Genomic DNA, 23,232 nt, shown 5'->3' with positions numbered 1-23,232 from the left:
CACCCCCCGCTCCCCGCCCGCTCCCCGCTCCTGGGAGCCGGGATAACCAGGGATGCTCCACCCCGCGCCGGAGCAAGGAGGAGCGGGGCAGAGCCGCATCCTCAGGGGCTGCACAGAGGGCGGCTGCACCCGGCGGGGATGGAGGGAACGTGCCCGGAGCCGCGCTAATGAAGAACCTTTTAATGTTGACCGAACCCCAAGTACAAAACCGAGGCCAATTCTGCTCCCTCCCCGATGCGAGCGTCTCTGCGGCGGTGGCTGCGGCGGGGCTGCGGGTGGCTCCGGGCTCAGCCCATGGCTGCGGAGCGGCGCTGGCGATGGCGGGCGCGTTCGTGCCAATAAATACCAGTGTGAGGGGCGGTGGCGGCCCCGGCGCTGGGCCGGGGGCAGCGGGCCGGGGGGGGCCTTAGCTGATGATCTGCCGGGGCCGGCCGTAGCTCATCCCCGCCTGTGATGCCCCCTTGTTGCTCCCCATCTGTAGGCCGATGACGTTCTTGCCCTCCTTCAGCTGGCTCTCGGTGAACTCCCGCTTGTGCTCCTGCGCTTTCCTATGGGATGGAGGGACAGGACATGCAGCACCCGCATCCCCCTGGGTTGCGTTCACCAGGGATGCACAGCCACCTGCCATTCCTGCATCCCGCATCCAGGCAGTGGGAAGAGCCCGCTCCAGGCTGCCGTGGGGCAGGGGAGTCCCCACGCCCAGCACTGGGCTCCCCCCACACTTACTTCATGAACCAGTTGGGATCCCCATGGTAGTGCCCATCGTTCTTGGTGATCGCCAGGCTCCCCAGCGCCATCAGCGTCCTCTGCACCGCTGCCATGTCCTTGGCTGCAATGGACGGAGGGTGTGAGGATGGGCACAGCACAGCAGCCCCATCCCTCCCCAACCCTGGTTTCCCCACACACCTTCAAAGAGGTCAACGGTCTGGAACACGTCAGTCTTGACCACGCCATAGTCCTCGGCTGCCTTGAGGAACTGGGAGATCTGCTCCATCTGCTTGAAGACCATGGTAGGGGGGGTATCGGGGATCTTCACGGGCTTGGAGCCATCGGGGTAGAGGCTGTTCACCAGCCTGCTGAGGACCTGTGGGCAGAGGAAAGCCTGGGGTCACTGCGCTGCAGAGCTCCCACCGCCTGCCCCACGGCCCTGCGGCTCCGGCCCCACACTTACGATGCCGTTCTTCAGCCAGACCTGGAAGCCCAGGCGGCCCCGCTCGGGGCGACCCACGGCGGCCCCACACTGCGCCACGATCCACTCCACCAGCCGCTCCTCCAGCTCGTCGTCGTACTTCTTCTCGATCTTGGACTGCACGTCCCTGCTCATGCCGTATGCCGGGCCCTTGTTCGCCATCACTGCGGCGGGTGGGAGACCTGGTGGAGGGATGGGGACTGTCGGAATGTGGAGGTGCTGCTGGGAGCCTGCAGCCACCCCAGAACCTTGGGGCGTTCTCCAATAGGTCTTCCCTTGCCATACAATGGCCCCTCAGGCATGATGGAGGGGAGTGCACAGCCACAATCCCTGCAGCAGAGCTCCCATCCCGGCAGAGGTGCCTTGTCCCTGCTCCAAGGCTTCGGATGTGCCACAGGGCAGCCTCATCCCGGCCTCAGCCGCCCGCCAGCTCTTGGCATGGACATTGCTGGTGTGGCTGCATCCCGCAGCCAGAGCTGTCCCCATGGGGGATGCAGGGTGACTGTGGCACAGTGGGGCGGCCCCAGCGCGGTGATTCCAGGCGCCAGGAGGAGCGCAGGCGAGGCAGGATGCGGTGGGAGCCGTGCCCGTGCCCTTGTAAGGGCATGCTGCGGGCAGGGAGCGCAGGTAGCTGCAGGGTGCCAGGAGGGTGCCAGGCGGGATGACACCGGGAGCCGAGCCCTCGGTGGCGCTGCCCCGCTCCTCTCGCACTGCTCCCTGCTTGGGGTTAAGCCACAGAACCGGGGCTGTGCCCCTGGGGAGCCGCCGGCTTGGTCCCACATCCATACCCTGCCCTGGGATGGCTCCCCACGACCGCTGGGGACACTGGATCCTCTGGGATGGCTGAGACCTGGCACAGCTCGGTGCGGCAGAGGATGCTGACCCCCCCTGCTGCCAGCCATGCAGGGGTACCCCGTGAGCCCATGGTTTATGCACGGGTGTCCCATGAGCCCCAGAGGCAGCCAGTGCCCGCCTCCCGAGCACCAACAGCCACATCCAGCAGTGCCCTGTGCCATGTCCCAGCCCAGCACACGGTGATGGTATTTGGGCCCCAGCCTCACTGATCACAGCTCCCTCCATCCCATGGCCGTGCCTGCTGGCCACCAGATGCCTGAGAACCCATCAGCCCAGTGCCCATCTCTGGTCCCCACGCAGAGATATCAGGCATACAGCGGTGAGTGGGGTTTGGCATCACCCCCTCCACACCGCTCTGATCCTGCTCTGAGCCCCACACAGCTCCTCCGGCCAACCGTGGGGCTGAGCCCCGCCGATCCACAGCCCCACAGCCCCTGAGCCCCAAGAGCAGCGCGGTGCTGGCGGGCAGGAGCAGCGCTGCAACCCGAGGAGCAGCAGCCGCATCCCGGGACCTCGATCCCCATCCCGGCAGCAGCGGCTCCATCCCGGTCACTGGTCCCCATCGCTGCGGTTCCCCCGGCCCCCTCCCCGCGGACTCACGGGCGGTGCAGTCGGACGCGGGTGCTGCGCGGAGCGGGCACTGCGCGCTCGGGAGGGCGGCCCCGCGCTAAAAGCCGTGCGCCGGGACGGTGATGTCAGCGCGGGGGGGGGGGGGAGCTCCCCGGTTCCCCCCGCCCCGTCCCCTCCCGTCCCGGGGGGCGCCGGCCCCGGCACCATATTTGGGGAAAGACTCCGAAAATCGGGGGCTGCGCTTCGTGCCCGCGCATTCCCCGCGTGCCTCTGCGCGGCGCAGCCCGGCCTTCTATAGCCGCGGAGCTGCCGGCGCAGGGCGCTCCCAGCGACCCCCGACGGGCATCGGCACCTTCGCTGCCCCCCCCCACTGCCCCCCGGTACCCAGAGAGGAGCCAACAGGCAAAGTGCAGACACTTTAATGCGAGTCCCTTCCCAGCAGACCCACACGTGGAGACGCCACAGCCTCGGCGGGGGGCACACAGCAGCTGGCACCCCCCGCGATGCTGCAGCAGACACGAGTGGGGCTCCCCCCGGCTGCCACTGCCGGGCCCACACCCCCCCATCCCCACGACTCAGGCACTGAAGAGAGACCCCCACCCGCATGCTGGGGGCACGGGGCTGCTGGCACGGCACTTACCCAGGGCCCCCGCCCCACGCCACGGGCACGGAGCGGCAGCAGCACCTTTGCCTGTGTCACCAGCAGCCCCTAGCCCTGGTTTTGGCTCTGACAGCCTGGGGACGGGCACGGAGAGCCGGGAGGGAGCCGGCGGTGGGGACGAGGCACGCCGGGACCCCCGGGGAGGGGGACGGAGTGGCTGGTGGGACCCGGCTGGACCCTTAGGGCTGCGTTTGGCACAGTCCCGCGGCACAGGCGGCTGCGGGCCCCTAGAAGACGTAGATCTTGTCCCGCTGGACACAGTCCAGGTCATCGTCCAGCGTCAGCAGCACCTGCAGAGCGAGAGGACCGGGTGAGCCGGGGGGAGACCAGGGATGTGGGAGCCATGCGGTGGCAGCCGGCACCTACCAGGAAGGAGCCGAACATGGCGATGGAGGAGAGGAAGTGCCAGATGTCGTGGTCGTCGAAGAAGTCGAGCAGGATGCAGTCGCGGTTGTGCTCCCGGGACTCGGCCGGGGTTTTCTGTTGGGGACAGGGACACCCATCACTGCAGTGGTCCACAGGCACCCACAGCCCCCCACAGCCCCCACCACTCACCTGCCACGTGCTGAGCCCCTGGAAGAAGAAGAAGAGGGCAAAGCCCCAGACCACGGAGGTGCAGATGATGCAGAGCAAGGGGATGAGCTTGATGCACTCCCCGCTGCGGAGCTGTGGGACAGCCGGGGTCAGTGTGCAGCAGGGGCTCCGGGGGGCCCGGCCCTGCGCTGCCCACCCCACACAGCGCGCTTGCCTCCCACCTTCATGATGATGTAGAAGGCGAAGTAGAGGAGCAGGTTGCAGATGCCGATGGCCAGCAGGTAGGAAGCGAAGTCATTGGGGCGGACAATGAGGCCGTAGGCAGCGCTGGGGAGGCAGGGAGAGGCAGTGGGGTCAGCGCAGCATCGGGGTCCCCTGCCCGCTGTGCCCATGCACCCGCTGTCCCCTGGGGGCTGCTGCAGCGATGGGAGTCCGGTCATGCTCTGCTCCCCAGTGAGGGGACCGCAGCCAGGGCTCTGTGCTGCAGGAGTGGGATGAGGACGGCAGCAGGGATGGGAGCACGGTTTGGGCTGGGAGAAGCAGTGCAGGGTCTGGTGTGTGCCCGGCTCTGCACTCACAGTGACCAGTTGATGATGTTTCCCATGACCAAGAGCACCATCCGATCCTGCAAAGGGTGCGGAGGAGAGGTGAGGGCAGGCAGGAGGGGTGCAAGGAGGGGCGTCTGCAGGGCTGGGGACCCCGGTGCCAGCACTCACCACGTACATGGGCCCGCTGCACTGCCGGATGCAGTCTGTGTACAGCACATGCAGGATCCTGCGCAGGATGCCCGCGTCTGCGGGGACAGGGGAGGGACAAGGAGAAAGAAGAAGGATAAGGACAAGGACAAGGAGAAGGAGAAGCTGCCTCCCCCTGCCTCACTTGCAGCAGTGCCCCTGCCTCACCCAGCTTCCAGCGCCCCATGTAGTAGAGCTGTGTGCTCAGCAGCAGCGTGGCCACGATGTGGATGACGGAAAAGACAATCCAGAACGCCGTGTTCCCCTTCCCAAAGACCTGTGGGGCGAGCAGACGGTGGGCAATGGGGTGCCCTGACCGGCTGCCCCCCCCCCATAGGCACCACCATACTCACCACACCGACCACGGAGAAGAAGATGACGAGGGCCAGGCAGGCGTAGGCGCTGTAGGCGCTGGCGTTGATGTCCGGGTGACGCTTCTGGTACAGCTTCAGCATGCAGAGCCCCGCAATCATGTACATGAAGGAGGTGTCTGCGGGGGGACAGCGGTGAGCAGGGCGGGGGGACCCAGCGCAGCAATGGGGGTGATGGGGGGCACTCACCAAACTGGAAGTTGGTGTAGTTGGGGCAGACGTGGTAGCAGGCGCTGAGCAGCCCCTCCATCATGAGCGCCGTGCCCATGGCGTAGAAGACCCCGAAGTGCTTGGGGATGCCGCACTCCTGCAGCAGGAGGGAAGAGGGGAAGGAATGGGGGCCCTGTGGGGCTGAGCCCCCCCAGCACACAGCCCTGTGGCCACCAGTCCCTTACCAGGGCATAGGCATCGTTGCGCATGAGCGCGCGGTTGTAGTTGATCTCGCGCTGCAGGATGATGAGCAGGAAGAGCAGGCCCAGCAGCACATAGCCCAGGTTGCTGAGGATGTTGTTGAAGGCGCTGTGGGGGGACAATCAGATGTGGGTGCTGCAGAACCCCCTCCCTCTGCACAGGGACCCCCCCCAGGTGCCCATCATCATCCCTAAACGCACCTGAGGTTCCCCAGCGGGTGAGCACAGAGGAAGTTGTAGTAGCAGATGTCCTGGTTGCCGGTGACGTTCACCACCTGCACGCGCAGGGAGACGAGGTGGAAGTGGGACGCGGGGATATGGGGGACATCCCCATTGCATCTGGGGTGCACAGTTGGGGGCCAAAGCCCCCAAAAGCCCCATATGCTGCCCCCACGTCCCCACTTACTGTCTGGTAGGTGATGACGAGCTGGACAACGGGGAGGGCGTAGAACACAGCGATGGTGGCGATGTTCCTGTAAGAGGCATGGGAAGGGTGTCCGGGGGTCCCCAGGTCAGGACCCCGCTCTGTGCCCCCCACCCCACCGACCCTGCTCACCACAAGTAGATCTGGTATTTCTTGCGCAGCACCCGCTTGTCCTTGCGCGCCAGGTCGGCCACGCAGAGGTATTGCTGGAAGGAGAGGCAGGAGCGCTCAGGGGGGCAGCGGGGGGCAGCCGGGGGGCCGGGGCTGTGGGGCAGGACCCACCTTGGTGCGGATCACGTTCTTGTCATAGTCGATGTCAGCCAGGGTGTCGTAGTCGTCCTCCTCCACCGAGCTGAGCGAGTCCATGCGCGGCCGCCCCGCCACGTGCTCCAGCGAGCGCTCCCCTGCACCGAGTGGGTGTCAGCGGTGCCCAATGCACCCGGTGCCACCCCACGCACCCCAATCAGGTACCAAATTAACCTGAGCCCTTCCGCTCGCCCCGGGGCAGGACCCCGGCACTACCTGGGGAGCATCACCCCTTGTCCCCCATGGTTGGGGATGGCTTGGGACCAAGAGGACCATGTCCCCCCCCGGCCTGGCTCTGCCTGGGGAGGGAGGTGCTTGTGTGTGGGGCAGATTGAGGGTTGATTGGCCCGTCCCTGCCCGGTACCAGCATCTACCCATGGCAATGCTCAGCGGCCTCATCGGGGCGGAGGGCGTGCGCCGCTTGAACTGCTCCTGTCCTTCAAAGGAAAGCCAGAGTTACCGGAGCAGGAGCGGGGGGAGCCCCAGCGGGGGTCCTGGTGCGCATCCACCCCGGTGGCACCGGCGCAGACCCCGCTGCGGGCTGGCACGGAGGGGCCGGTACCACAGAGACCCTTCCTGGGACATGGAGAGGGGCAGAGCCGGGTGCCAGCGGTAGCGCAGCAGCAGCTCTGCGGTGGCCATGGCAGGCGCCACGCTGCCGCCCCGGCACTCACCCACGTAGCCATAGGGGACCTCTGCAGAGCACAGGCTGTCCGTGACGCCCTCGGTGCTGCTGGAGGAGCCGTTCCCTGCAAGGACAAGGACAAGGACAAGGACGGGACAGGCAGACAGTCAGGGCCACGCAGGCGGGGAGGCGAGGGGCGGTGTGTGGCGGCGGCACTCACCAAAGGAGCCATAGCCATAGCTGTCGTAGGGAGAATGGCCCAGGAAGGAGTCAGGGATGCTGCGGCCGTGCCCTGCAAGAGGGTCCCCATGAGGCTCCAGCAGCTCCCGTGGTGCTGCGCAGCCCACAGCCAAGGGGGGAACAGAGGCTGCACCTACCCAGTAGAGATGCTGGGAGTCCCCGGAAAGCGTGGAAGGAAAGAGACAGACTTGGTGAGGTGCCCCAGCCCCAGAGCGGTGGAACCCAGCCCCAGGATGTCCCTGTCCCCCTCACACTGGGATTTGTCCCCTGGAGCTCAGCAGGGCTTGGGGGGCAGTGGGGAACCTCTGCAAGGGCTTTGCCATGGGCTCGAGATGGCAAAATAACCGTGACCCCCCCCCAGTAACTCCTGGTGCTGCGAGCGGCCCCTCACCAGTGTCCAGGCTGGGCGAGTCCATGGCTGCCAGGAGCCCCTTCCTCTTCTGCTGCCTGCCGAGGGAAGCACCATGAGGAGCCAGGGACGAGGGGCACGGCCCCACCGAGGCCCCACCAGGCACCGGGGGCAGGATGGCTCCCAGTCAGCACCAGGGACACCAGGAACTCACCGGCAGCTCTCCCAGCAGGCGATGAGCAGCGTGAGCACGTAGAAGGACAGGAAGATGCCCAGGCAGAAGAGCATGCTCCTCACGTAGGCTTCCGCTGTGCAGAGCCAGGACAAGCCCTCAGCGGGGACCTGCTGCTGTGGGACCCCATGGACCCCAGCACCCGCAGCCCTGAATGGCCCCTCCATGCTTACAGGTTATGGCAGGTGACACCATCACCTCCAGCGTCTTCTGCCGGTCGTGCTGGTCCACGGGGTCATCTGGAAGAAGGCACGGGCTGGGGGCTCAGCACCCAACTCGTGGCGGCAGGGATGCACTCGCAGTGGGTGCCTCCCCCAGCATACCTGGTAAGGCATCGCCTGAGAAGGGGTAGTAGGGCAGTTCCCCCCCGCACACCTCATCCTCCGTCTTCACCACCACCACCACGTAGAAACTGTTGCTGGGGAAATCCTTCTTCTGCAACAGCCATCCCAGACGGGGGTGAGCGGAGCCTGGCTTTGGGGGGCTCAGGGCTGGTACCCCCCGCACCAGGCAGGGGCTGGCACAGCCCCACACTCACCTGCACTGTGATGGCTGCCTTCTTGGTCATGGTCTGGTACATGCCGATGAAGGCCACGTTGTTGTCCAGGTCATAGACGGGGCACTGAGGGGACACAGGGACCGTCAGCTCTATCGGCCATCACGGGTCACCTGGAGAGAAGCCCCAGCACCCAAACCCACCACGACGTCCTGGATGGAGATGACGGAGCAGGGGAAGGCCATGGCTGAGGTCACCTTCACGATCACCGAGTCCACTCCCTCGGGGAACTCATACTTGAAATACTGTGGGGGGAAAGCGCCCGTCAGTGCCACGGTGCCTGCGCTCTCCTCCCCGCACCCCCCCAGCAGCTCCTCCTCACCTGTGGCTGCGCAGCCGTGGCGTTGAAGCTGAACCTCTCATTAGTCCTGCGGAGAGCACGGCAGAGCTGATGGGTGGTGAGCCTGTGGCCAGTGGCCCTGGCAAGGAGCGCGGCTGGGGACCAGGGCTGCCCTCACCTCAGCACGAAGTTCTCCACGTGGGTGACCCGCAGCTGGTAGGAGGCGTTGAGGGACAGCGTGGACACATCCACGTAGAAGTGCTGGGTCTCCACCTCGGCCTTGGTCTGCGGCTGGCACAGCGTGCGGCTCACCTCCTGGTACGCGTACTTGCGCTGGTACCTGTGCGGGCAGAGCCGTGCTGTGCCTGCGGGATCCCTGCCTTCATCCCCGGCCCCCCCGCCCGTCCCGCCCCTACTCACAGCCCGCGGAGGATGAGCGGCACCTGGAAGGACACCACCGCCTCCTTCTGCCTCACCACGAAGAGGACGGGCAAGTCCTTGTGGTCGGAGAGGACGTTCACCGACACCCGCACGCCCTCCGTCTGCGGAGAGGAACAGAGGCGCTGGCCTGGACTTTGCTCGGCCCTCGTGGCAGAGCCCGTGTCCCGTATCCCGCGTCTCGTCCGGGGGCCCCGGAGCTCCTTGGGGGGGGTGCAGCGGGGCAGAGGCCGTCCCGCCGGCTCACCCTGTTCCTCCGGACGCTGTGGTTGAAGGCGTAGATGTTGAGCAGGTCGGCGTTCACCCAGTCGCTGTAGGTGGTGTTGAAGCGGGCCTCCTTCTCCTTCACCTCGGGGCGGCCGCAGGGCTGGGGCATGGCGGGCGGCAGGGCCAGCAGCGCCCAGGCCAGCAGCGCCCGGGCCAGCGCGGCCGCCCCGGTGCCCGCCATCCCGACAGCATCCCCGGCCGCGCCCGCACCGGCCAAGGTCCGCCGGGGCGGGCCAGGCCGGGTCAGACGGGCCGGGCCGGGGGGGTCAGCCGGGGCGCGCACGGGAGCGCGGTCCCATGGCGAACCCCGCCGCTGCCGCTGCGCTGCCGGTGCCGCCGCCGCTGTCGGTGTCAGCGTCCCCGGGCCCGCGCTGAGCTTGGTGAGGATCCGAGCGGCGCCGCGGGCAGAGCCCGGGGGTGCCGGTCCCGCTGCCGGTCCCGGTGCGCGGTGCCGCCGGTGCCCGGTGCCGGTGTTCGCTGCCGGTACTTTCGCTGTCCCCGTTCCGCAGGCAGCTGTAAACACGGGCCGGCGGTGACGTAACGCGCCGTCACCGGTTATAAAGGGCCCGGTCGGGGAAGTGACGCGGCCGCGGCGGCTCCCACCGGGGGAGCGGCAACAGCGGCAGCGCCCGCCCGCCGGGAGCGCGTGTCCTGCATAGGGCCCCATTGCGGGCATCCCTGTCCCAGGGGAGCCCCTGCCCCATACAGGACCCACAGGGGAGCCCTCGCTCCTCTGCAGTGACCACCCGAGGAGCACGGACACCCCCGACCCTCCCCAAGACGGGCCGAGGCTGCATCCTGCTCACTGAGCCCCCAGCCCGGGATGGGGCCGCGGGGAACAGACCCCCCCCAGCCAGTCCCTGCTGTGCCATGGCCTCGGTTTTGGGTGCTCGTGTTTTCTGTGTCTGTCTTCTCGTTTAATCCCCCCCCCCTCACATTATCTCATAGGAAGCTGTTGTCCAGGCTTGAGGCAACATCCAAGAGCTCCACTGCTGGTTGCCCACTCCTGTGCCGGACAAACAGAAGGAGACACGAGCACTGCTGCTATTGTGCACTTTATTTCTACAGGTTCTCCTCTCACCGAGGATCCCAAAGCACTTTTCAGACCGCCTGCACGTTGTCTCCATGCTCCAGGTGGTGATAGCAGATAGAAGGACTTGCTCAGGGACACATGGACACCCGTGTGGGAGCGGGAAGCAGAGCTCGCACGGGCTCCAAAGCTGCTGCTCGAAGTGGAGGATCAGCTCTGCAGGGCTGGCTGTGAGTTGGTGTGTGGTGATGGGTGCTCCCTATTAAACCACCCAGGAAGCAAACACAGGCTGTGTCCTCCAAGTGCAGGGTGCCTTCACCTGCAGCGCCCTGCTCACAGCTGTGGAAGCAGGGGAAAGGAGAGGGAAAACCAACAATCAAAGGCCCCAGTGGAGCAGGGGAAGGACAGATGTGAAACAAGGAGTGCGGATGGGGCCGGTGGGACCCCGCAGGCCCCTGGGGGCAGGTTTGGCTGCTCAGTGCAGGGCAGCACCTCCCCAGCCCTCAGAAACAAAACACAAGGAGGCACCGACACAGAGAGGGAGGGCAGGAGAGAAACGCGGGCGCCCGGGCACACGCACACACACACACGCTGCGACACGGTGGGGTGAAACACTGACATTTATATCGCGATATGCACTAACAGTGAGTACTACCAGCCGATGCATTTTGCCAAAGCAGAATCACAACTGTCTTGTCCTAGGGAAGGCTCAGGGCGGCGAGTGGAGAGGGCAGCACCTCCGGGCATGGGCTTTCCTCCTTGTAGGTCCCATCCTGTGGTCATCCTCCCATCCCCTGGTAAGTTACAAGAGGCTCTTTCTGTCACTTCACTTCCTTTATGTCCCTGCTGCAATGAACATGAAACAGACGATGCTCAGCCCCTAAGGAGGAACTTTCTGTACCCGGCTCAGGAGGAGGTGCTGGGTTTTAGCTCGAGAACCCCTCGCTGCCCTCACATAGAAACCTGCAGCTGGAATGGGACAGGTTGGGACTGGGCAGAGACAAGCAGAGCTCCGGAGTGAGCCTCGGGAGCAGCACAGCCCCAGCCTGGCTCATGGGGCAGGACCGGAATCCCTGCTCCACCGTGCCACTGCCAAGCTCCCTACTTCCAATCCTGGCAAGCGGAACATCTTTCCTTCATCTGTGTGTAGATCACATATACTGGAAACAAAACACACACTATGCATGCAATCCAGGCAGGAATCCTGCTATGATCAAATCTACAGGAAGAGGGGAAGGTAGCAGGGACAGTCATGTATTCCTTAACGCGAGGTTATAGACGCAGCAAACACCAGTACCCTCTGCTATGAAGAAGGGCAGACAAACTATGTACAGCACCAATGTGCTTCGCTGCAGCAGAGCGCAGCAAGCAACCCGGACACCTCAACACCCCTAGTGCCTGACACGCTGTGGAATGCCTGATACAAAGCCAGTCATTCCTCTTGGATTTACCTGCCAGGACCCATGGTGGTGGCTCATGGCTGGACACTGCAGTGTGAGCCATGGCAAGGTGCATGGCACCAGCTCCAGCAGGTAAGCCAAGGAGGAACAGACTGGGCTGAAAACAAGTTTCCTGGCAAGTGCAGTTATCTATTCACTGAGGGCTCTGCTGTACGGGTCCAAACCAGTTTCCTTCTGAAAAAGAGAACCTTTCACTTGTCAGTAAAAGCTGTTTTCATGCAACCGTTAGTGACTACTGCAGCCCTCGTAACAAAAACTAAACCCGTGCCTGGCCTGGACTCCTGCCCCTGTGGCTGCCTCAGCCAGGAGCAAGGAGCAGCGTCCAGGGCAGGAAAACCTGCACCTCTACTTCACTTGTTACTGCAAGAGGCTGTAGTTGCTCCAACAAAATGTTTATACAAGTAAACCAGAAGCGACAAAGAAATGTACACCTTGGAATCTGTAAAGCTTCAGAATGCTGCAGGCCTTGGGACAGGGGCAGGGCAATGGGTTTCCTTTAGAAATAAAGGATGTAACAGTCATGCCTTAAAAAAGGAACAAAAAGGAGCAATGCACAGCACTGGAGAGCCCCGTGGCACAGGCAGCTTGGAGTGAACGAAACAGCAGCTCTAGAGCAGCGAGGAAGCAACTGCCCAATGCAGTGTCACTGGGGCATTAGAATCCTAAACTGAGCTACCGTGAAAAGCCAGCAACAGCATGGGGCAGAGCACAGGGCAGCAGCAGCAGCACCACAGCCACATGGCACAGGGAGGGGAGGAAAAGTGCCCTGGTGGAAACAGCACAAGGGCAAGCGCTGGAGTGAGCTGCTTGCTCCTGGGCACTTCTCGGCTCTAGCTTCATGCTGCTTCAGGGAGAAGGAGTGGGAAAGCAACACGTGTCATTAACCCCCCAACCAAAAAAAGCTTCCAAAGGTGGGATCGAGTTTGGAAAAATGCATCTGTTCTGGCTTTGCAAGTGGAATGTGATTCTTGTTCAGCGCTAACACAGAGCACGACACCTACAGCCGGGAGCCGAGCGTGGCCATGGGGGTTCTAGGACAACCACAGAGCAACAAGACATGAGAGGGGCACAGAATGACAGTCCTGTTCTCCTTGTGAATGAGGAATGGTTTAAAAGTAAAACTCTTCATCAGCTACTTTCCTCCTGCAATAAAAGCAACCCAGCCAGCCCTCATCTGTACAAGACCAGTTAAACATCAGCCTTCCCCCTCAAAACACTAGGTATGGACATCCGGTAACATTCTACAATGGAAAGTGCTTTAAGAAAGAAGGATTCTGTAGTGCCAGTGACAGAACTGATCTGATGGGCTGGGTGATGCTGTCGATGCCGGGAGCTCAGGCCAGGGCAGCTCGTTTCTCCTCGGGGGTCTCCTCCAGCAGCTGCATGATCAGTTCATGGAGGGGTTTGCAGATCTTTGCGTAGCCCCCTCCCGTGAGGTGCAGGAAATCAAACATGTCGTGGTAGGAGATGGTGCCATCTGAGTGCACGAAGCCAGCGTCCACATCCAGGAGCTGCACGTTGCACAGTTTGGGGAGCGAGGCTTTCAGCAGGTGGTTCACCTTGGCATTCTTCTGCCGCAGCGGGTTTGGCTTCTCTCCACGAGGTAGCAGGCCCTGGCACAAGGAGGAGGCAAAAAAGAGCTTCATACAACCCTGCTGACATAAGAGCGCCTGCTTCCCCTTCTGATCCAGGCTGCAACAAGAGGGATCCGTCCCTTCAATCAGGCTCAGTCCATCCAGACCCAATATGAAACACAACTGAGGGAGCCAGGTGAGCTGTGGGCACCCCTTTTCCCCTCACAGCACTTCTTCAACATGCTTCTGAGCAGGGCAGGAGTACCACTAACGGGGAGGATTCTACCCATCCCAAAAGGAGGAGTGCTGCACAGCCAAGGAAGTGAAGGGAGCACAGAGCAGGGGCAGATGAACACTCGGTCGTCCCAGCACCGATCACCCATCACATCCCTTTGAGTATCACAGAGGGAGAGCACAGAGGACACATGGCTCCCCTGGGCAGTTTGTTTTCCAGCTCCAGGAGACATCCCAGCCCAGAGACGTACCAGCACAATGACTTTGGCCTGTGGCTGCTGGGTGTTGATCAGGCGCACGATGGCCTCGATCCCTCCTGCTACTTCTTCGGCTGTGTTTTCGTGGTTATTTGTTCCAACCCAAACAACAATGACCTACAAGGAGAAAAAGTGTTTGCAGCCTGTCCACGGCCACTTGTCATGGACTTGTGACCCTGAAAGCCTGAACAAACACCATCTGTGACAGCAAGCGACACGGAGAGTCAGGCTGGAGCCTGCACCCACGCTGCAAGAGGCCTTCAGCTCTGGGGTATGCTCGCTTCTGAGGCTTACAGTGACTGCATCCTCACCACACGTCCCGGCCATCTTCACTAGCTCCTCATCAAATCCTGCCCCATCCCCTTCTAGAGGCTAAGAACATGTCTCAGACCTGGGAGGCACAGTGCAATGCCAACCAACACCCAGCTATGGTAAATCATGTTCACCAGTACTAGGAGATCGCCTTGATTTACTGATGCCATTCAGCAGCATACACCTCATGTACAGCCCTGCTCCCAAACAATTCTGGTTTAGCCCAGCACACTGCAACACCTGAGATGGGCTCAGTGCCAATGGGTGCTCAAACAGAAAGCTCTGCTAGCAGCTCACTCAGTTCTGCATCCCTCAAGCACTGAAGTCTTGTCTAAGCACACGGCTCCTGGCTTTGGGTTCTGCATGTACCTTGGGTTTAATGTTCTCCAGTTCACCGTTCTTCAGTCTCCATAGGACATGGCCTGTGGTGTCTCCATCGATTCCAAAGTTCAGTGCATGAAGGGGTGAGAAGAGCTCTCGCCAGATCTGCAAGAAGAAACCAATTTGTGTTTGCAGAGCACTGTCCTCATTGTGAAAGAAACGCATTGCACTATCAGTGATGGGTTTGAGGAGCCACGAGCCTTCCTCTGGACACTCACTTCCAGAAAGGGCTTTTAAACACATGCTGAGGCCTTACTTGGGTCTGCAGGTGCTGCTGTTGAGCACCCAGTCCTGGCACAGAGGAAGGGGAATCTCTCTTGAGCAGCTCCTCAGAGACACAGAGTGCTGGGTCTGTCATGGAGCTTTAGAAGAAAGCCAGTGTGCCAGCAGCACTGCAAGTGCTTGAGGGTTACATGTGTTCTGGCCATGCAAGGTACAACTACAGAGATCCAATGGTGACTCTGGGAGTCTGGATCTGAGACTCAAGGAACTAGGAAGGGGCTGTGTGTCCAAGTAGAATCAGTAATTACCAGCTTCAGAGCATGACTGCAAACAGCCTACAGAGGCTTCGTACCAGCAGCGAGAAGGGCAGGGAGCTGGGCAGGATGAATGGGAGAGGGCACTCAGTTCACAAGGAATGACCTCTCTGCATCACACAGGATCATCAGTGACCGGCTTAGAGAGAGAAACACTGCAATCTGTGCCCCCACATCCCCCTTTCTTTAGCAATACCTCATACTGCTGCAGCAGCTGCACCATGGAGTCCCCCACGAAGAGCACGTCGGGCTCCTTGTCTTTGCAGTCCGACACAAACCTGTTGTGCTGGTGAAAGAGGACAACAAGGTTAGCTCAGCGGGCTGACAGTCCTCATGGGCATCCCTGTTGTGGGACAGAGGGGGGCTCCCCAAACCCCCACAGCAACCTCAGGTGTGAGAAGAGCAGCATCTCTGTGTGATACCCACACATAATCTGTCAGCCTGCCAGGCATCCATCAGACCCCATAACTGCAGATCAGAGAAATTAATGGTTAGGCGGTGCCGTGAGCATCCTCTGGCTGCTTGTCCCTGCTGCACAATGGATGGGTGGTCCAGCCCCTGCCTTGGCTATTTTCAGTCACTCCCTCACATAGATGCCCACTGGGAAGTGCTGCTCTGCACTTTGGATTGAGCACTGAGGGTTCAGCCCCTCCGGTGGCCTCCCCGTCCCAGTCTTACCTGTGACATCCACCGGTCATCCCCCTGAACGTCCTCTGCAGCATGCGGCACCGCTGCTGGGTTCGAGTCCCCCTGGCTCATCCTGTTCCTGTGGGAAGAACGGGTCAGCCCAGCTGCTCTCAGCACCATGGAGAGGCCTGGCTGGGCGGGTGGGTTCCTCACCCTCATTGTGGCCACTCCACACCTACTCCTGCACAAAGCACATTTATTTTGCACCCAAGTGTGCAGCCCTTGCTGCTGAAGCCACCTCCCGCAATGAAGGACAAAGAGGGGCTGATCCGGAGCCCGCTCTGCAGAGCACAGCTCGGGAACGCGAGTGCTCAGCGGCCGATTAACGCGCTCATAACCAGCTTAGAGCCCCTGAGCCCTTCGCTGCAGCCGGATTATCCGCTTCCAGGGCACAGCGCACCGCAGCGGCACTGATCCCGAGGGATCACGACCGAGAAGCACATCCCTCAGCGGGCTGCTGCCTCAGCGCGGCCGGCACAGGGCGAGCGGAGCTCCCCGCGGCCTGACCGGAGCTGACAGCTCCCAGCGGGCCGCGATCACCGCGGGGACGGGCTCATGGGCACGGAGGCGCCTTCCTCCCGCTCCTCCGCCCCCCGCAGCCCCGCGCGGCCCCGGCGCGGCCCCGGCACGGCCCCGGCACTCACGGCCGCTGCGGCTCGCCCCGCGAATCCATGGCACCTCCCTGCCCTCGGCTCGGGCTGCACTGCGCCTGCGCACCCGCCGCTTCCGCTTCCGCCGCAGCTCGCAGGCCAATCGCCGCTCAGCGCTGCCGGAAGTCCTGCCCGGAGCTCCGGTGCTGGGTAGCCTTCAGGTGGCGCCCGGGATACGGCGGCCCCGCGATGACGTCATTGTCCTCGACATGACGTCAAGCTGCCGCCGGTGAGGTGACGTCACCGGAGGGGGTGTGTGTGTCCGTTCCGCGTTCACCATTTCCCGGCGTTTTAGCCCCAAAATCTTGGCACGGCTCTCCAGCTCCACAAGGGGGCGCCATGCGCTCCCCGCACCCGCCAATCAGGGCCCGTTACGGCAGCGCGAGCGTCATTAGCCCCGCCTCCCCCCGCGGTTGCCATGGCAACACCCCCCCCGCGGATGAGCTCACGCGGTGCCGCAGCCCCGCGGGGGGGGGTTTGCTCCTCGCGACAAGATGGCGGCGGCGGCTGCAGCGGCGGCGGCGAGCGGCGCGGGGGGGCCCCCTCCGGCCCCGCGGCTGTCCCCGGCCCCGCCGCCCCCGCGGCCCCCCGGGCCCGCCCGCATCGGCTACTACGAGGTGGAGCGCACCATCGGCAAGGGCAACTTCGCCGTGGTGAAGCTGGCCACGCACCTGGTGACCCGCGCCAAGGTGAGCGGCCTGCGGGCCGGGCCCCGCCGTGCTGCCCGCACCGTACCGCACCGGCCCGCTCCTGGCCGGGCCGCCGAGCCGCGGCCAGCGCTGACAGCGGGCCCCGCCGCCGATGCGGCCTGCGCCGGCCACGGTCCCGCTGCGGACAGAGGGAGCGCGGCCTGGGCCGGTTCCCGGTACGGGTAGTGGGACCGGCGCGGAGCTGCTGCGGCCGCCGTGGTTCGGTTGTTCCTCCCTTCGAGGGGGTTTGTCCGGCTGCGGTGCGGCTGCGGGCTCCTCCGGCAGCGGTGGAGGTGGGAATGGCGCTGGGAGCGGGCAGGACATAGGGAGCCCTGCACCATGGGCACATTGGAGCTGTGGCCGGGTAACCGGTGCAGTGACTTGAGGGGCTGTTCACGAATCAGTTACACCGGGCGGCTCTGGCCACAATTGGGTTGTATTTGCCTGCCTGATCCCTGGTTCTGTGCCTTCAAGTGGCCACTGCTTCCCCCATGGTGACGCTGAGCTTGACTGATGGAGACGAGGGCTATGAGGTCAGGGAGACTGATCCCCTTGAGCCGGGATTGCTCCCGTGGCTGTGAGTTGTGATCCTGTTCTCCTCCACCTTCGCAGAGTCAAGGTTGCCTTTAGGTGGTGCTTTGCAGAACATCAGAGCAGGGGGTGGTTTATGCATGGGAACAGTTGGGGGTTCTGTCAATGGCAAAACGCACCCACACCTTGTCTGGAAATCATGGTGTGAGGCTTCATGCCTTGCTCGTGGATGCTGGGAGAGGCGTGGAGAGCCTCTGCTCGGCTCTGGGCAGCCGCTCAGCTCCGTTCCGGAGGGGTGGTGGAGGCTCCGGCGCTCCTGCCCCTGAGCCTGGCGGAGTGTGAGCGTTACTGCAGCGGTGGGGCTGGCGTGCGCGCACGTTCCCCTGCGCTGCTGCGGGAGGAGATGCAGGAGGTCCCTGGGAATACCTGTGCTGGAGCAACTGCCCCTGGTCCGTGGGGCTCCGGAGCCTGCGCTGGAGCAGCCCGCAGCTGAAACTTGACCTGGAAGCATTCTGAGCTCCGAGGTCGGGTTTCCTCTCAAATCCCAGCCCGTGAGGAGGAGCGTGAGCACAGGGATTGGGTTTGCCTGGGAGCCCTGAGTGTGGGTCCTGCAGTGCTTTTCCTTCTGCTGCGGCTGTCACTATGGCCTCTGCGAGAGGAGTGGGAAAGGGAGGAGGTGCTGCTTGCTCTGGTGCTGGTGTTGGTGAGGTTAGAGAGGGGTATTGGTGCAAAATGCATTGGGAAGGGTGAAGGCTCTTTGGAATGGCAGCAGGAGTACCCAATAATGCAGCCACGAGCCTGTTTTTATCACGGTAATACCCATAAGGGTTTGACCTGATGGAAATGACTGAGAAGGAAGCAAAGCCTTGGCAGAACATCCCGTTCAGTGGTGTGGAAGAGTTCTCTGGTCACTGAAGGTGAGTGTGGCCCAGTGCTGAGCCTGCTGGCAGCCCCTGTCAGAGGTGAGCTCTCCTGCTCGGATCTGCTTGGGCACCATTCGGATATAGCCACAAATCCCTGCACAGCCCTGACCCTGGGTCACAGCTCTTAGAGAGAAGCTGGTTTGTATTCCCTTTGCCTTAGAAAAGTAAAGCAGGGACTGGTTTGGTGGCTGTTCCCTTATGGAAGGACCCGGGGTTTCCAGGTGTCCTGAAGCAGAGGCTGTGCCTCCTCCTGTAGAGGAGGGCTGCATGTGCTATGTGTCCCTGGCACATCGTGCTGACACAGGACAGTGCACCTTACATATAACTGCATTTCACAGGCTGGATGTGGGTCAGCAGTGTTGGGATGCTAAGGAAAGGGAATGTTAATGATCCTAAAGGGCAGGAGGCCTGTATTCATCATTGTCTGTGCTGGAACTGCTGGAACAGGGGAGGGAGCAGTCAACAATTTACGTATTAACCAAGCTGGCAATTTACATTCAGTGCCTGGCAATGCAAAGCTGGAGCCTTGTGCTCTGAGAGCTGCTCTAGTACGAGGCAGGAACTGGAGCTGCTTCTCCAGCTGGGGGTGATGAATGGATTGGGCACCTGCGGGACATCTCCTGCAGCTCTCCTGTCTGTTCCTGCCTCTGCAGCTTCCACAAGAAACGCTCCCTTGTTGCTGTTTGAAAAACCTTCTGAGTGACCCCAATGGGCTGTTTTCCACATGAATTCCATGTATAAATCACCCAAGTGGCTTCTTGGAATCCCAGCTCTGTTCAGGTGCTGGAGCTGGTTTTAATGCCACGTTTGTCATAAGGGCTGGTCAGTGGATGTTGATGGAGAGGACTGTCTGGGGTCCTTGTGTTCTTTGGATGATGTGTCCTACTCGAGGAACTGCTGGGGATGAGGAGGGAGGAGAGGGGCAAAGCAAGGAGCAGGTTTGAGCACTTGTATGTAACAGCATCTGTGTAAGGGGCTGCCTGGAGTTGTCTTACCAGGTAGGAACCCAAACCTGTGATGCTGTAATCCTTGGCAGCACGTGGCCCCTCTTGCACCATCACATCCGCCAGAGGAAGGTGAGAATGAAGCTGATTGTTTCTAGGTTTTTAAGGAGCTGAAGCCTTTTCTGGAGAACAAGAGGAATCTCTGCTGTTGCTGCGAGAGGCTGTTCCCTTCCATGACAGAGCTGGCCTAGGTTCTACAGCTTGTCTTTGGGTGAGCTGGAGTCAGTCAGAGCAGTCTGCACTGGGATTGTTGGAGGTGGGCTCTGTGTCACTAAAACCAGGTACAAACCCTCCTGGCAGACTCATGGATAGTCAGGCTTTGCTGCTCCAGAAGGAATAGGGCTCAGTTTGGCACATGGGGGTGGCTGCTCTGCCCTGCTCTGCCCACCTCTGCCAGGCAGCAGCACGGCTCTGGGCTGAGCACAGCAAACACCCCGGGTCGCTGTGTGCTGGTCTGACAGGTTGGCTCTCATCGTGAGGACTTGGTCAGTGCTGGGTTCGTAAGGAGCCATAGGAGGGCCACATGGCCCCTGTCTTAATCCTTCTCCTGTTCTTCTCCAGTGTGTGCTGGTGCCTCACCTGTCCTGCTTCTGTTTCTGCTGGCTGTACAAAAGGCTGGTGTCTCTTGGAAGGTGTCCTGCAAGGGTTTGGGGAATGCTGGGGAGGCCTGTGAGGGCTTCCAGAGCCTGTGTTCTCCTTTGCCTTTGGAGGAGAGAGGAGTCAGGAAATAGCAGTATGTTGCTGGGAGACTGGGCTCCTTGTGTATTGGAGGCTCTGGGAGCAGCAGCAGCAGCTGAACTCCTTTGTCCCCATGTCCTCTGGCTGGGTCATGTATCACTTGTGCCATTGCTATGGCAATGTGCTGCCAGCAGCTTGCCCCTTCTCACTCCCTCAGGACCACTGTGTAACACCAGAGGAAAGCTTTAGGAAGTTGCCAGCAGAGCAGGAGGTGCCGCTTGTAGTGGAAGTGCTCTCCAGCTGAAGGGATTCTTGTGGAAGTTGTCACTTCCCCTTGTAAGTGCGTTGGGTGCTGTTGTGTCAGTCCCATTGCCTGTGTGGCACAAGCAAGATGCTGCCTTCAGCTGAAGGAGCACAAGGAAGGGTTAAACTGACTCGAGTGTCTTCCCTTTGGAGCTCCAGGGTTTGAGCAGAGCAATTTGGAACTTCTCTAGTTAAGCCATTGCAGTGTTTATTACAGATGGGGCCTTTCTGCTGATCCCAGTCCAGGGGTTTAATAGACTGCATTAACACTTAAATGAAGAAACCACTGGCGGGTGATTCATTACTGGTCATTATGTGTCTTTTTCTAGTAACTCTGACCCCAGTGTCTCTAGTTGAGGCTAAACCTCGCTCTCTCTGCTAAATGGCCATCAAAGGGGCTCCATAAAAAGGGAATTATGTGGCTTCAGCCAAGTTTCAAAGTAGTCGAATCATCCGAACCCACACAAACAAACTCCCACAGCCAGTGGAGCTGAGAATAGCGCAGTGTCTGCTGCGTGCAGGGGGCCACGGGCCTGGCCGCCCTCTGCCCCATAGCACTGGGCAGAGACTTGGGGCAGCCACAGCGTCTGCCTCCGGGCTGGATCCCATCCTGCTGCGAGCCCATCAGCAGCAGTCCTTGCTGCATGTAACCTCTGCTTGGGGATGGATGGAGAGGTGGCCCAGATGTTGGTGGTGTGTCACGCAGAGGATGGCTGCTCAGGGATGGAGAGTCCCGTTGGAAGGGGTCTGAATGAGACAAGACTGCTGAAGGGCTTTCAAGGCTGTGAAAGCACCGTGGATTTGTGCAGCAGGAGGGAGGACGGGTTTTGTGCAGGGTTTTGCTTACCCAGACAAGGCTCTCTCAGCCTGTGCTCATTCTTTGGCCTTTCTGCTCTATCTCTTCCAGGAGAGGGTCTCCCCCTGCAGGGAATGAGTGCAGGAATACCTGTGTAATGTGGACAGAGGCATAACAGCGATGGGGCTGTGAAAGCCATGGCCATGGGTTGCACTGTGAGGCTCAGGGATACACTCTCATTTAGCCTCAAGTGAATGTCTGAGGTTTTCTGCCTGCATTGGGCTCATGGGTTAGTTCCAGCCCCATGTTTCTGACCCCTCTCAGGGCACCCTGGCTTTCAAGCCCTGAGGCTTCGTGCTGCTGGGTGAAAGCAGCTGAATGGAGCTGATGAGGCTTCACCTAAAAACTAATTGGAGCATTTCACAACATCTGAGGCTTTTTAATGGAAGGAGTAAGTTGATGAGTTGTATGTAGCTGTGTGTGAAGTCTGATCAGATAACAGGCTGAACTGCAGCCCTCATTCTAATAGGAAGCTGGTTCCCAGGCCTGGGGTGGAAGGATGCAGCCTGCTGAGCTCTTGCACTGCCCTCTCAGAAGTCTGGAGCTGGTGTGCAGGTTACCTCTGTGAGGGCAGTGTGTGTGTGCCTGTGACTGAGGAGGGGTATGCGTGTACCATGTATAGGTGGTACCATGGGCAGTACCATGCAGAAAGAGGCACTGATCTCTGACCTCTCTGGTTACCTTTGCACTGAAGGAGTTAGGGTTTCTTTTGCTGATCGCTGTGGTGGTGTGAGCATGTATCAGTGGCTGAGCAGCAGCTGAAGATGACAAGCATCACTCTGCCTGCTTAGTCTTTGCTCTCCAGATGTGCTGGTGGGAAACCCTTGGCTGTAATCTCACAAGTGGCTCTGTCAGGGTTATCAGCCAGCGCTAATGCCACTGATGGGCTCCTGACAGCACATGTTGTTATGGTTATCATACAGCTGAGCTGGCACAACTGGTCCTTTGCACACCTCAACCTGTCATGAAGCAAATAGAGCTGTTACCAGTAACCATTAAGGAGCATGTTCCTGGCTGCACAAAGCTCGTCTGTGCTCATGCATCTCCAGCGTTTGACACAGTGTGATGGTTGTCAGTGATGCAGCAACTGTTGCTTTTCAAGCTCCTGCTCATTGGAAACCAATAGAAGGCATTCTGCTTCCCTCTGTGCAAGGATCTGAATAGCTGGCTTCTATGGAGGTAGTTTTTCACCTGAGCTGCTTTGGGAAGTGTCCAGTGGAAACCCCAAAGACTTTTCCTTTCTGCTGCTGAGCTCTGTCAGAACCCAAACACAGAGCTGATGGCGCGTGTGCTGCAGTGGGGTGCTGGGTGCCCTGGCTCAATGCTGGGGTTCATGGGGAAGCCTGTGCTTAGTCAGAACAAGATGTGAACAGCTTCTCATCCCAGCACACAGTAAAAAGGCAAGCAAAGACTGACTATGGGTGGTTTCCCTCTCAGGCACTTCTGCAGTTTGAGTCATTTGCTGGGCAGCGTGGCCTTGAGCTCCACTTCCCATTGTATGTGTGTGTGTGTTGGTCCCAGGTTGGTGCCACAGACTAACCTGGGTTGTTGCTGTCGCCACTGAGACAGTTGGATGTGAAGTTGGCTGCTCCTTTGTGTGAGCCCAAAGGAAATGGTGATGGTTCAGGAGCTTCAGGGTGGGATTTGAGACTTGCACTGCTGGTTTTGGGACCAGGGTAGGCTGCAGCCTCTCACATGAGGGTCAGTAAATAGTCCAGTTCCTCTTGGTAAGACAGGGCAAACCTGGTGCTAAAGCAGCAGCAGGCCTGAAAGTCACATTTGGTTTGAGCATGCCAGTGCGTTGCTGTGAGCAGCATTGCTCTGTGCTGCAGGTTAGGGTTTACAGCCTTGGAAGCTGGTAGGGGTGTGTGACAGCAGGAGTCCAGGCTTGGCTCCCAGGTTGTCCTAAGGCTGGGATTATTGGTGCCATCCGAATGGGGACAGGCATGCGGGTTTGCCTTCTAGAGAGGCATCTTTGGAGGATGATCAAATACCTTGAACTTGCCTTGGGCTCAGTTTAAAGGCAGGCGGGGTTAGGATGCAGAATAAACTCTTGCGTGTCCTGAGAAGACAGGAATGGAGTATC

At 60.9% G+C, this 23,232-nt stretch overlaps 4 protein-coding genes across 11 annotated transcripts in view; 1 reads left to right on the top strand and 3 right to left on the bottom strand.

The window, feature by feature from the left end:
• Positions 1 to 171: 171 nt before the first annotated feature.
• Positions 172 to 2,913, bottom strand: TAGLN (transgelin). The gene is made up of 5 exons (XM_080631764.1): positions 2,645 to 2,913; positions 1,172 to 1,371; positions 907 to 1,084; positions 727 to 829; positions 172 to 548 (listed from the first exon to the last, which is right to left on the bottom strand). The coding sequence occupies exons 2-5, from the start codon at positions 1,349 to 1,351 to the stop codon at positions 407 to 409; spliced, it is 603 nt and encodes a 200-aa protein (XP_080487890.1). The 5' UTR covers positions 1,352 to 1,371; positions 2,645 to 2,913; the 3' UTR covers positions 172 to 406.
• A 138-nt stretch (positions 2,914 to 3,051) lies between these two features.
• SIDT2 (SID1 transmembrane family member 2) lies at positions 3,052 to 9,560 on the bottom strand. Of its 2 annotated transcripts, XM_080631763.1 has the most exons (27): positions 9,022 to 9,560; positions 8,757 to 8,878; positions 8,515 to 8,676; positions 8,379 to 8,424; positions 8,200 to 8,301; positions 8,039 to 8,122; positions 7,824 to 7,935; positions 7,674 to 7,739; positions 7,483 to 7,576; positions 7,311 to 7,366; positions 7,057 to 7,068; positions 6,900 to 6,971; positions 6,729 to 6,803; positions 6,031 to 6,152; positions 5,881 to 5,954; positions 5,731 to 5,797; positions 5,526 to 5,599; positions 5,310 to 5,433; positions 5,104 to 5,221; positions 4,897 to 5,033; positions 4,712 to 4,820; positions 4,526 to 4,602; positions 4,388 to 4,434; positions 4,031 to 4,136; positions 3,831 to 3,941; positions 3,642 to 3,755; positions 3,052 to 3,565 (listed from the first exon to the last, which is right to left on the bottom strand). In XM_080631763.1, exons 1-27 carry the CDS (start codon positions 9,220 to 9,222, stop codon positions 3,503 to 3,505), a joined length of 2,547 nt encoding a protein of 848 aa, XP_080487889.1. In that variant the 5' UTR covers positions 9,223 to 9,560; the 3' UTR covers positions 3,052 to 3,502. The 2 variants fall into 2 exon arrangements, 1 of the variants encoding a protein (XP_080487889.1); XR_013958207.1 differs by lacking the exon at positions 3,052 to 3,565 and having other exon boundaries at positions 3,734 to 3,755; positions 4,533 to 4,602.
• A 550-nt stretch (positions 9,561 to 10,110) lies between these two features.
• Positions 10,111 to 16,246, bottom strand: PAFAH1B2 (platelet activating factor acetylhydrolase 1b catalytic subunit 2). Of its 3 annotated transcripts, none has more exons than XM_080631583.1 (6): positions 16,157 to 16,246; positions 15,504 to 15,591; positions 15,022 to 15,111; positions 14,278 to 14,394; positions 13,591 to 13,713; positions 10,111 to 13,144 (listed from the first exon to the last, which is right to left on the bottom strand). In XM_080631583.1, the coding sequence occupies exons 1-6, from the start codon at positions 16,183 to 16,185 to the stop codon at positions 12,866 to 12,868; spliced, it is 726 nt and encodes a 241-aa protein (XP_080487709.1). In that variant the 5' UTR covers positions 16,186 to 16,246; the 3' UTR covers positions 10,111 to 12,865. The 3 variants fall into 3 exon arrangements, with proteins under 3 accessions (XP_080487709.1, XP_080487710.1, XP_080487708.1); XM_080631584.1 differs by lacking the exon at positions 16,157 to 16,246 and adding an exon at positions 15,666 to 16,142; XM_080631582.1 differs by lacking the exon at positions 16,157 to 16,246 and having other exon boundaries at positions 15,504 to 16,142.
• A 367-nt stretch (positions 16,247 to 16,613) lies between these two features.
• SIK3 (SIK family kinase 3) overlaps positions 16,614 to 23,232 on the top strand; it is a 55,684-nt gene continuing 49,065 nt past the window's right edge. For 4 of the 5 annotated variants that reach the window (XM_080631713.1, XM_080631712.1, XM_080631708.1 and 1 more), the window contains exon 1: positions 16,614 to 16,851. In XM_080631713.1, the coding sequence (XP_080487839.1) occupies positions 16,657 to 16,851 (195 nt within the window). In that variant the 5' untranslated portion in view covers positions 16,614 to 16,656. The remainder of the gene's footprint in view (positions 16,852 to 23,232) is intronic. The other variant, XM_080631710.1, reaches the window with a different exon arrangement.

This window comes from Psittacula echo (genome assembly GCF_963264785.1).
Source record: "Psittacula echo genome assembly, chromosome: 18".
NCBI lineage: Eukaryota > Metazoa > Chordata > Aves > Psittaciformes > Psittacidae > Psittacula > Psittacula echo.
The sequence above is the reverse complement of the archived record's forward strand: the minus strand, read 5'-3'. Positions and strand labels throughout refer to the sequence as shown.

Bases quoted from the DNA above. Each gene is read 5' to 3' on its own strand.
- TAGLN (XM_080631764.1), bottom strand. From the start codon at position 1,351: ATGGCGAACAAGGGCCCGGCATACGGCATGAGCAGGGACGTGCAGTCC. The intron at 1,085-1,171 runs GTAAGTGTGGGG...CTCTGCCCACAG, and splicing joins TCTGGCTGAAGAACGGCATC to GTCCTCAGCAGGCTGGTGAA. The intron at 549-726 runs GTAAGTGTGGGG...TCCATCCCATAG, and splicing joins GATCCCAACTGGTTCATGAA to GAAAGCGCAGGAGCACAAGC.
- SIDT2 (XM_080631763.1), bottom strand. From the start codon at position 9,222: ATGGCGGGCACCGGGGCGGCCGCGCTGGCCCGGGCGCTGCTGGCCTGG. The intron at 7,936-8,038 runs GTGAGTGTGGGG...TGGCTGTTGCAG, and splicing joins AGGCAGCCATCACAGTGCAG to AAGAAGGATTTCCCCAGCAA. The intron at 5,955-6,030 runs GTGGGTCCTGCC...CTCTCCTTCCAG, and splicing joins AGAACGTGATCCGCACCAAG to CAATACCTCTGCGTGGCCGA.
- PAFAH1B2 (XM_080631582.1), bottom strand. From the start codon at position 15,671: ATGAGGGTGAGGAACCCACCCGCCCAGCCAGGCCTCTCCATGGTGCTG. The intron at 15,112-15,503 runs GTAAGACTGGGA...CTCTTTCACCAG, and splicing joins ATGACCGGTGGATGTCACAG to CACAACAGGTTTGTGTCGGA. The intron at 13,145-13,590 runs GTACGTCTCTGG...TCCTTGTGCCAG, and splicing joins AGGCCAAAGTCATTGTGCTG to GGCCTGCTACCTCGTGGAGA.